The sequence below is a fragment of the Musa acuminata genome, chromosome BXJ2-7 (assembly GCF_036884655.1).
Source record: "Musa acuminata AAA Group cultivar baxijiao chromosome BXJ2-7, Cavendish_Baxijiao_AAA, whole genome shotgun sequence".
In the NCBI taxonomy this organism is placed as follows: domain Eukaryota; kingdom Viridiplantae; phylum Streptophyta; class Magnoliopsida; order Zingiberales; family Musaceae; genus Musa; species Musa acuminata.
The window spans coordinates 4,292,065-4,303,836 of NC_088344.1; the positions used below are offsets into that span (position 1 = coordinate 4,292,065).

Consider the following 11,772-nt stretch of genomic DNA (forward strand, 5'->3'; position numbering starts at 1 on the left):
GGTTGACTAAGTATCGGTCCGATGGAGACGGATCCCAAGTCAAACATGAGCCACTCGTGCTTTGACCGATGGAATTATGAGGTGCCAAGTTGGAAACGTGCTTCTAAGAAGCAACGCGGGGTGTGACATTTGGTTCATCCGATATATTTTATAAGATGATAATTAATTTAGATCATAAAGACTTTGATGCTTTATTATATCGTTTTGATTCGATAATACATGTATTTTGTCTGCACAGTTGTCAACGTAATAGTGTTTCTTTTCTACTTCTGGTTATAGGGGTGAGGGAGACGTGGAGCTCCATCGGCCCTTGGCGTCCCTCTCAAACACTCCCATCGTTGCTTGCGAGCATCAGATACTTATCTCTCCTGGTAAAGCTAGTGCATTCGAAACCCAAGAGCTTCCCAATCTCTCCCTGGAGATGATTGGCGATCTCGCAGCTGCTGCACTTATTCCCACCGATCCAGCCGGTGGCCACCTTCTCCATGAACTCCACCACGTAGCGAGGAAAGGGATTCATGAGGAAGCACAACGGGTCCAAGAACTTGAGCTTGCTGGTGCTCGTGCCGTAGAACATGCTGACACGGGACTCCAGTGCCACCGGCACGACGTCCTCGCTTACCTCCGCGAACAGCGGGCTGAACCGGATGAGGTACGGTTCGCGGCAGGTAGTCCCCTCGGGGCACACCACGAGCGCCCCTTCGTGGAGCAGCTTCTTCATCAATCCTTTGTCCTGATCCCTGTTCCTCGTCAGCCTGACGGTCCTTATAGGGGACAGCATCTCGCTAATACGGCTGACACTGTACGTGGTTGCAGTGACATGGTGGCCGAGAGCAGCGGAGATGTAGAGGGGATCGAGGAGGGTGCGGTGGTTGCTGATGTAGAGCTGGCGCCGCGTGGCTTGATGGCTCCGCGGTGAGGTGATGACCCTCGAGTGCATGCCCATGAAGCACAGTAAGGGGACGGAGAAGATGTAGGGGAGGAAGATGAAGATGGCAGCTCGCGCGATGGAGAGGAGGAAGGCGAGGGGGATCCACAGGAACATGCAGAGGGTGGAAATTGGGGTTGGTCTAAAGGCTATTCTGCCATCATGGAAGATGAGGGGCTTGGGGTACTCTGTTCTTGGTAGAACACGCCATTTTCTCTTGTCTGCTTCACTCACCAAGTACACTTCCTGCAACGAAACAAATGTGATTTAGTACGTAATAGGCTTTGCCGGTCGTGTCTTCGTGGAAGATCTTATAGGCTTCGTCTAACCTTGCAGTGGGAGAAGAGGGGAAGATGAACAGAGTTCGGATAGCCTCCAAATCCAATAACATCGGCTTCCCTCGCCTTCTCTCTTCCCAACAACACCTTTGAGGCCAGACTGTCCTTCTCCATCAACCCGGTGTAGTACCCACCAAACACCTTCAACTCCCTACCCACCGCTACCTCCGCCTCCAAATACTCCCTCAGAAACCCTTCCACCATAACCGTCGGCATTGCGCTGACGCACACCTTCCTTTGGCTCCTCCTCAGGATCTCAAAGCCTTCCATGCCGACGTCCTCCAAGAAAAACTTGGGCAGCACAGTCCTCCCTAACTTGAACTTCTCCTTCCTCAGCCCACAGAAGCAGACCACTACCATGATCCTTAGCCTCATCTCATGGCCGAGACAGGCAATCACAGGGCACAATAGCAAGAGGAGAAGGGCCCTGAAGAACCCTCCTGCTTCCAAGGCCACGAGCATGAAGTATGGGAAGATGGAAGAAGACCTCAGAAGGCCTCCCTCCATGTGACAAACTACGGTTTGGCCAGAGAGCTTATCAGGTAGAGGAGGCCAGTTCTGAAACCTTATGTGGGTTGCATGGGCACTTCTGAGTCTCCGCAGAAGAAAACGATAGAAGTAGGCAAAGAACTTGGAGAAGGACTTCGATGCCATCTTCCTCTTTTCTCTGTGTCTTATCTAGCATGAGATTGACAAGGAGGCGGCTGGCATTTATAGAGCCATTCGGACCAAATGGCTGGCGAGTAGTTCAAACATGTCTACACTGGCCATCGCGGTTCTCTTCAGGGCCCTTTCTCCCATAGCAGTTGCAGCGAGAAGAGTCATCCATTGATCAACCACGGAGGCAATGCAAACGTGACCCACCCCGACCTAATTCTAGTTCGGACATTGATGGCGAGTAGGACTCCGTGGAAGTCTCGGTGGCGAGACGTCCGCCATGAATCGGGCAGATCAAATGATTGTGACGTAGGCGTTAAGACACCTCCATGGGAATTCAAACATGGAGAACGTGGTGTTACTGTAATTTATCTATTGATCAACTACATCTCACAGGAAAGAATAATGGCTGATGGCAAGGAAGGGAGAGGGAGATATTGCTCAAAGGAGGGGGATATTGCGCATAAGAATAAGAAAAAGATGAAGGCTTTGGCTCATAGGTTGATTGGTCAAACTGTGTCAGATATATATAGATCACATCAGTTATGTATTATGAGTTTGTAGCGTCAACATGAATTCTTGATAGTAATTGTAACTGGTCTTGCAAGCCTGTTCACAAGATAGTAATTGAGAAACTTCAAAGGATGACTCTTTGTTGCAATCATCCAAACCTTGTGTTGTCATACTCTTTATTTGAAATTTCAAATCCACTACACAACAAGATATCCCAAGGAATTTATTCCATCATTCATGTCGACAATAACACAAAAAAGTAGTTAGGCTTTTATAATTTGGAGCCCAGTTGTAGTTGAAATGCAGAGTTCTTCTTTCCAAAGTACAGGAATTTGGCAAACAAAGAGACACATAAGTCCTGAACTTAAAGCACAGTAACAAATCTGAGGGCTGTATTAGCGCTGGATTCTTGGATCATGCTCGTTACTCTCATCATCAGGCCATCATGTACTATCTTCATCTCTTGTGCTGGTTGACTTGTGCAGCTGGAAGTTGCGAGGGAGTCATTTTCCTGCTGAGTTCAGAATTATGTTCATAGCCTAACTAAATACTTTCATAACAACTATCTGAAGGTCATGCCACAAGAGAGTTAAGAGCAAAGAAAAGAGGTGGAAAAACAACACAAGATGTGGCTTTCAAGAATGAAGGATTTAGTCAATGACTACTAACAACCTTGCTACTGATTAAAATTGTTTAAATTTCTGAAACATGAACCATTTTTCTTTGACACTGTGACATAAGCCACGCACTTTGCAATATAAATATCATAATAGTCTGTATTTTACCATAGCAGCATTCCACGCTGCATAACCTGCAAGCAACTTGAAAGAAACCTAACCTTGATCACTTATTGCTTGGGCTCCACTGTGAGTGAATACTTGGCTGTCCTCCAGTTGACCAAGGAGAAAAAACTTTGGTACTAATCTTTATAGAAGACAAGGAATCTCTTTGTATCATTCTCAAGTTGAGTCAGCATAAAGCTTTTCAACTTTTATTCTTGATTATGAGGAAAACTCCATGAGGCCGGATTTGAATTAGCAATGCAGCTACCATGTGGCTTCTTTAGATGGCTTCCATGCAGCAGAAAACCAATGTACTTGGCAAAACCACACCACCAGAAACGTGGACTGCCATAAGATGAAACAGATGAGCCAATTTGATCAGCTGGCACAACTCAATCAACCATAATCTCACCAGAAAAGGAAGGCATAAAGCAAAAAACACATGATAGTGATTTGGAGACTGGATGTAGATGTCGCTGCAGGCTCTGCACCCCACTGTACACTCAGAAAGGTATGTTCTTGGAGGGGAGAAATGAAACGTAGACCTCTTGAGAAGTCCGATGAGGACTGCACTTGCATGTGGTAGCTTCTGTTGCACAGATCCACAGCCTGTTCTTGGAGGCTTGATAGTTGGTAAAAGCTCAGTTTCAGATTGAGACAACTCATGATCCTGTTGCAATGGCAAATAAGAAATGTATCATCATGAATTTATGATGGCCAGTTAATGCGCCAAAGCCATTCATGCATATAACTTGATGACCAATTTGCTTGATTTTTTGCAGTGCCAATAAACCTCCCTTGTCCATGGCTTTGGAATCTATACATCATGAAAAACTCCTGATGTATCCTGTCCAATAGCAATGACAAACTTCAAGCCAAGATTCTAATCAGATGAAGCCAATGACCCAGTCGATGGCTGGATGAAAGACGGAGGGATCTTTAAACGAAAGATGGAAGCAAGACAAAATGATAATATATAAATGCTCAGCTCGAAAAATAATCATGGAGGAGGGGAAATGAGATTATCCAGCAGATCTATTTATATTGCTATCAACTGAATAAACAGTTTCAGTTAAGGCTAACTATGCAAATGGTAGCAATTGAACCAAAATCTGAATCACAGGCACCCATGTGAACCTGATCAGTAAACACTGGAAGACTTTGTCATGCTTACACTTCTGAAAAGGTAAGGAGATCTGTAGTGAGGTTTATCTTCAAATTGATACACCAGCTTGTGTTGCACCTCAAGGTAATTCCTCTCAACTGCCAAAATCTTTTGGTCAGTATACTGTGTTATTGAAGCATTTCTTCAATCAGTTACATTATTTGACATGAAAGCTGAAGAGCAAAATGTCATGATAGGAAAAGGAAAGAAGAGAAACCCAGACTCTAAAGAAGAGAAGGATAGGAAAAGGACAAAGATAACCAAATTATTCTACAGACTGGAATAGTTTCTTGCAACAATATTGAAAAACAGAGCAGCAACATGATGACATGATAAAGCGAGCAGGGAAAGAGAGGCTCTAAAGAGAAGCCCAAACTCCATGTGGAAAGAATCAGTTGATCCCATGGACAAAACAAATATACAGCTTCAGAGCAATCTACAGAACATACACAATTCAAAATGCATGTGGAATCCATATCATATATGAATCAGATAATGATACTTGTCGGATATTTTTCAGATGCAAACCAAATAGAACAACTAATTATGAATTCTTTTGCCAATCAAGGTATAATTTTTAGAAACTTGACGATGTTATCTCAAAGAAAAGCCATGAGCCAACACCAGTCAGAATCCTCTCGTCTCGCAAGCCCATCAAATTGGAATGTAGATAACAAAGTTGAAACTAACAAAGATCCTGTTACTTTCCTTTGACATGACACCAGACAAACATAAACTTGAGCAAATTCAACACGAATAAGAGGGATCAACATATCCTTTCCATTCAACAAGAAACAGAGTGATCAAGATATCCTTCTAAGTAACAAATCACGAGGTTTGTTGTAGAGGAAACCCATCCGACGAAGAGATGGAAAGAAATTTCTGGGATGTTGATTGGAATCGACCGGATTCAGACTCTTCTTAGTTCGACTCCGGGATCCAACCGGGGAGCTTGCCTCCATAGCACGGGACACCGAGGAACCCTAAACCCTCTTCCGTAGCACGTGATGTCGAGCTACCCATTGATCCGGAATCGGGATCTGTACGGCTCATTCAACGCGTAATCTGCGTCCGTCACGCTTTACGAATGGTGTTAGATTCTGATTCGTAAGTAAAGGCCAACCCAAAAACCCAAGCTGGCGGCCGAATGGCCCGAATATCCAATCTTATTGGGCCGGATCGGGTTGTATTGGGTTGGGTTGGAATCACGAATCTTCAATTGAACATAACATGGATTTGATCCGGTTTACAGAAAAGCCTAACCCGACCCGACATCGAATCTAACACGAACCTGACACCTACGCGGTTGATCCGTGGGACATTTGACAGCGAGCTTTGGTCGATTAATCGTGGTGTTAGTTGGTTAATGCGGTCATTAAGAACCCTACATTCGCAAATGTGGACCGATAAGAGGATTCTATAATCTCATGCACATAGATAAGAAAACATAGAACTCTTAGATCTTTTCTCATGCTTTCCCAACTGGAATCCAAAGAATACATGACCAGAGCACAGCCAACTCTCATTCTATACGCAACAGTCCACGATTTAATTGGAAGACATGTATCGACGAACGTCTAATTACATTCCCCAAAAAAAGGAATCATTGAGCTCACAGCGTGATACTCTTCGCCACTGCCACTGCAAATTTACAGCAGCAGGAGGAGGAGGAGGAGGAGGATCGACTAGTTATCGGAAACCTTCGGCGACAGTTCATCGAGCAGGATCTGCATCACCTTCACCTGCACCTGCAGGCACACGATGTAGTTGGCAGCCTCACGGAAGAGCCCGTCGAGCTCCTGCACGGAGGGGCCGTTGGGCACCAGCTCCTGCAGCACCTCGAGCTTCCTTTCGATGCAGCTCATGGCCTTTCTGCTTCGTGCGGTTCTCTTCTTCGAGATCAATGGCTTCCCGGTCCATCTTACGGTTGCACCACCAACCCTCTTGGTTCTGGCCATCTGCTTCCTTCCTCCGAGCACTCGGGCATGCATGGCCGGAGAACCAAGAGCAAACCTTCTTGAGATCGGCGTCTCGTCGCCGATCTTTTTGGCTTGCAGATGTAAATGGATGTCTGCAGAAAGAAAGAGCGAGAGAGAAAGATGGAGAGAGAGAGAGAAGAGGAGGGATTGCTACACGACCCAGTAACACACAAGGAAACTTATATATAACTGCGTATGTGTGTGTGTGTGTGAGAGAGAGATGAGGTGGAGATGACAGGGTTTGCTTGCGTCAAAGATCATGTTCTCCCAACGTACTGCACATGCATGCACATGATCAAATAAGGGAACAGTGAGGCACCGGCCACCGCTGTTCCCCGCGCCCCACCTCCGTGACCTCGCAAGAACACCCTGGATTATTCCCTCTCCCTTTCGGTTCACTGTATTCTGATTCATGGGCCTTCATCTCCTCCCCCGTTCCAGCTCAATACTGGAGGTGACAAAAGGATTCCCATCTTCTAGCTAGGTTGGCTTGTCGAAGGAGAACTACTTGGGTCGTCGGCCACCTTCACTTTGTGTTTTCCTACAGGGGACCATGATGGGTTTCGAATGATTAAGATACAAGATGTTGCAGCACCTCTGTACATGTTTGCTGATGTATGTGGAAACAAGGGAGAAAGAAGCCTAAATCTTGCTCACTGGGGATAAGGATGAGGGGATGTTCCCTTGTGACCAAGGTTGAGATGATGTGCGACTACTTTGTTTCTTCTTCTCTGTGAGATTTCTTAAAGATCAAGCTATATGATGATGTAGCAGCTTGTAGAAGCTTTTGTGGTCGTCATCTGCTCAATATATTAGTTTAAGGGGATGGACTGGAATGGACCAAGCAATCATGAATGTTTTGATGACTAAGAAGTATATGAGCAATGAAATTAGTGTAGCATTTTGTTGGACATGGATTATTAATTAACCAGATTTATGTTTCTCTCTCTCTCTCTCTCTCTCTCTCTCACTCACTCACTCATTCTCACCCAATTCTAACACTTCACACTATCTTTTGGGTCGCATACACATGCGATGACACTTCATGTCACACTGCTGAGACTCAACTTTGTGCCAAGTACCAAGCTTTCAACCCCTATGTCTGGTGCAAGCAAAGGATATCCCAGACTTTTGACCTAGTGAAATCTAGCCAGGGCTTTGGGGAGGAAATGAAGCTTAGTTAAACACACAGATGAAGTGGCAGCCAAGTTGAAGAGTAATTCTGAAATAGAATGCATGTAAGAACATCTTCTTTCACAGTATCCAAGTGAAACAAGACTCATCGTTTAAGGTTTGACACTGATGAGGCTGGATCTCCTGTTGGCCATGAGCAACTGGTGCTGGAGAGAGCTACCAGATTAGACATTATTTGTATCATACCAACATACTGTGCTATTGTCTTCAAAAAAATGGAGACACTATACAGGTGAATTACATAATGTTAGGAGCAATCAACATAGTAATTTTTGGACTTTAAGAATGTTTTGTTTTATTGATCTAAGAACGCAAACTGCAGATTGTTTGATGTCATTGCTGTTCAACAAGTGACGGTCAGCCAAAGCTACAAGGAAAAGACTTGGCCTTGCAGAAACCTGCAGAATGGTCAGCAGCAAACCAAGAAAACGATAATATTAAGGTGACGGGCATCAGAGACTCTTTGAATTGCTCTCTGTGAGCAAATCATGATGCTTGGTGGCTTGAATGATTGCTGCTCCTATCTGGAGGTGTCTTTTATTGCTCATTGAGGACTGTGCCAATGAGTGCAAGTTGGCTTCTTCATCCACAAAGTTTCTTTCAACCTAAAAAGAAACACTGATCTGATTACAAAGGAGACCAACAAGGGTAAAGAAAAGGGAAGATCACTACTTACCAATAGCTCATGATGTGTACTGGAAAACAAATTCTAATGGTTGGCTTAGCAAGAGAAAATTACCTCAATGACTAATTTTTGTGCTGATCTCTGCATTAATTCATACTGAAACACTTACATGATGTTTTTTACGGACTCAGATTGATTCTCTCAGTGTTACTGGAGGGAAAGAAAGCAAAGCAATGTGCTATCTTCTCTTCTCAGTGCTGGCTGGAATTTACTGAACATTCTGAATAGCAATTTGAACCATCAATCAACTTATGATTGTCAAGCTGTGAAATTAGCTGGAAAATCCATCATTAAGCAGACCATGTAAAATTGCATCAACATTGTTACCACCACAATGCATTGAGGACATTCGTTAGAACAGAGTTGGTAGGGAACAAGATTATCCACTGACTCATGGAATATGAACAAGATATGCATGCCATTCTATGGCCAGCAACAATGTTAACCAAACAAAAAGCCAGAAGAAAAAGGAAACAAACTTTTTATACTGCAAAATATTATCATGACCAAGCCGTGCCACGAGACATACAAGTATATGATGCATCCATGTATCGAGCATGCACATTTGACTTGAGAAACTTCTATACTAAGACTACCATGATACCGGTGGCCAACCCAATGGCAGCCAAAGTGAACAAGCATTCATCTAGGAGTGGCATCTGAACCCTTGCCTCACGTCTCTGAGGTTGCTCATTCGTGACTGTTGCTGGTACCCTTCTTGAAATCCTCACTCTGAAGCTTATTCTTATGTGGCCATGTGCGGCATTTAAATAAAGTTCCCTCACATCTTCTACAGGCCTATCTGGTTCTGGGACTGGGGGCCGCTCAACTGGTGCTACAGCTTCTGAACTAGTAGGATTTGTTTGAGGGTCCTCACTCAATGGAGCAATTGGTTGTTCATTGATGGTTAATGGCAATGACAGCTGAGGAACAATTGGTGGTTTGCTAAGCATGTACTGATGAATTTAAATCTAAATCAACATAAGGATCATTAACATCAGATCAAGTGATAAAATCTAATTCAAAAGAGATCAGAGTATCCAAGGTCCGCCGTATCGTACCGTACCGGCGTTTTGACCCTGGCTCGGTACCGGTACGGTTGTTCCTCAGCGTACCAACTCTGTTCGGACCGGTACCGAGCGGTCCGCATACCGCTGACCTGTCGGACCGGTACGTACTGCCCGTACCGGGCGGTACGATCGGGTACGACAGACCTTGAGAGTATCCATCATCTATGAGTTTCTGCCACTCGGGTGCCAAATCTGGGAGCTGCTTCCCGTGACCTAATGGCAAGAACATGCCTTTCTTCCTTTGTGTATTCTAGTGACCCTAATGCCCCATCAGGTTTTGTTGACATGAAAGCAATTAGGGCTACTGAGGCTATCCGAACTGAAAAAGCAAGACAAAAGAATTGCATTAATCAAAGTATTTTAATAGACCGATGGCTTGTGAAAAAATGGGGACATATAGTGAATTGAATATGATATAAATGCAGTTTAAGCAATTAAGTGGCACATTTTATTTTTAGATTTCTCGAAAGGTCCTTAGCACTTCTTTGGCTACTCTCGGAAATTGGGGAAATATGGAGGGAAAAGATTTTATTTTTATTATTTACATAAAATTTCTCTCCTCTTCTGTTCTCTAATTTTATCAAACCAAACATGAGAAAATATTTTATTTCCCTTCATTTCTCACCTTGCATCCAAAAGGAAAGAAAGTAAAAATCTCTTCTCTTTTCTCCAAGAGTTATTATCAAAAAAAAAAAAAAAAGATTGATAGGCTAAGTTACAATTTACAAACTGGCTCATGTACAAGTTGCAAGCGACAATCAACATGACGCAAATATTTACCAAGAAATTAAAATCTTGGTCCAGTATCAGTTTTAACAACCGATCAGACTGACATGAAACCTTGCATTCACCCATAAGCCCATTCAACTCCACATATCACTTCCTATGCAAAACTTGCGATGAAGAATTTTGATTCCCACATTTTCATGAAGCAAGATCAACCACTTGTCCAAATGTAAAGAGCATGAGTACATTCCACAAACCAAAATATGAACTGTAGATCCATAATTTAGGCAAAAATTCCAACAGAATAATTATTATCCACAGTAGGTAAAATGCCAAATGACATGTTTATAAACAAAAGCAAATTAGCATAGCACAAAGCTCATGTAGTATACTAACCAGGAAATAAGAGCAAACTACGAAAAATTGGTGCTCGACTGCATCAATTGCTGCCTAATAATAACATAAGCTGGAGTACAATGAGTACATAATCTTTTGCAAATAAGGCAACAGATACGGTTCTGATTAACAAAAAATGTGGGAGATTAGAGGCAAGCAACAAAATAGGGTGCAAAAATATATGGGAGAAACCAGGTTGAGATCAAAGCCAATTTCACTCACTTATGGTTTTAGAAAAATAGCATTTAACCCACCTGCAGTTAGGTTGTCTCCAGACCCAACTCCATGTGCCTTTTATGCATTTAGACATAACAGCAAGCAGGCAACGACAAGCCTTCGAGTGGAGAGACGTAGGCCCAAGTGGATTTAAAATCATTTCTTAAACCATGTGCTGGCAGTATGAATTTGTATAACACCACATACGGGCAAATTTTTATTTTTCTTTCAATGAAGTGAACCAATTTATTGCAACTATAACCAAAAGATATGTAATATACATATGCTGTAGTTTCTAAAAGTGGTATTTCTACAATAATTTATGAAGTGCAATTAGAAACCTAATCATAGGCCTCCATTATCATGGTTCAGAAGATAATCTTTGCATCCACGATAATTCCATTTTAGAATGAATCACCATAAACATGTCATGGACCAGGAGATAGTGTAAACACGATGGAACAAAGAGTGGTTGTGCATCTTGTTTAGTTTCAAACTCCTTCTTTGCTTCCAATACAAGATTGTTTTAGAATGAATCACCAAAAATATGCAAGGAAATATACATAAAAATGTGGAACATACCACTCCATGATGCTGTCAGTGTTGAGGATGACGATTTGATATGCTTAAGCAAATCTTCGTTTGTGTTTTGAATCAGCCATTTGGCTGAGACGAAGATTGGGGAACCAATTAAACGAATGAGAGACGCAAATATGAAAATACACAATTTCATGAAGACGTTATTGCTAAGAACAAAGATTACAGTTAGCAACATGAACGCAGGAGGTTTAAAAGGGTAATCTGCCGGTAATTAGAACCTCCCATGATATACCCCTCCCTCAGAAGAAGGGCAACTGAGGGTTAGCGTTCCGGTCAGGGATTGGGAATCATCACCTCGAGCGGAGGGCTCATGAAGTCATCAGAGGCATTGGATTGCATCTCCTTCATTTCCTGAAGGATCCGCTTTACCGCCGTGTTCTTCCTGTTGTACTTCTCCTCCGCCATAATCCGCCGGAGTATATGCTTTTCCTGCACTCTGTAAGGAGGCGCAGCTTCGGACGCCAGCGCATGGATCAATTCGATGTATCGACCAACGTTTTTTCGGCACCTGTCCATTTGGACA

General features: G+C 43.3%; 1 protein-coding gene and 2 long non-coding RNA genes across 5 annotated transcripts; all 3 read right to left on the reverse strand.

The window, feature by feature from the left end:
• Window positions 1–172: 172 nt before the first annotated feature.
• LOC135616742 (probable glycerol-3-phosphate acyltransferase 3) lies at window positions 173–2,155 on the reverse strand. Its single transcript, XM_065116272.1, has 2 exons — window positions 1,258–2,155; window positions 173–1,174 (listed from the first exon to the last, which is right to left on the reverse strand). The coding sequence occupies exons 1-2, from the start codon at window positions 1,918–1,920 to the stop codon at window positions 323–325; spliced, it is 1,515 nt and encodes a 504-aa protein (XP_064972344.1). The 5' UTR covers window positions 1,921–2,155; the 3' UTR covers window positions 173–322.
• Window positions 2,156–2,683: 528 nt separating this feature from the next.
• On the reverse strand, window positions 2,684–5,522 carry LOC135586059 (uncharacterized). Of its 3 annotated transcripts, none has more exons than XR_010488461.1 (4): window positions 4,393–5,522; window positions 3,631–4,065; window positions 3,275–3,563; window positions 2,684–2,947 (listed from the first exon to the last, which is right to left on the reverse strand). It is a non-coding gene; the product is annotated as an uncharacterized LOC135586059 (long non-coding RNA). The 3 variants fall into 3 exon arrangements; XR_010488460.1 differs by having other exon boundaries at window positions 3,631–3,888; window positions 4,393–5,516; XR_010488459.1 differs by having other exon boundaries at window positions 3,631–5,515.
• A 2,233-nt stretch (window positions 5,523–7,755) lies between these two features.
• LOC135616743 (uncharacterized) lies at window positions 7,756–11,706 on the reverse strand. The gene is made up of 2 exons (XR_010488462.1): window positions 11,232–11,706; window positions 7,756–10,487 (listed from the first exon to the last, which is right to left on the reverse strand). It is a non-coding gene; the product is annotated as an uncharacterized LOC135616743 (long non-coding RNA).
• Window positions 11,707–11,772: the final 66 nt, after the last annotated feature.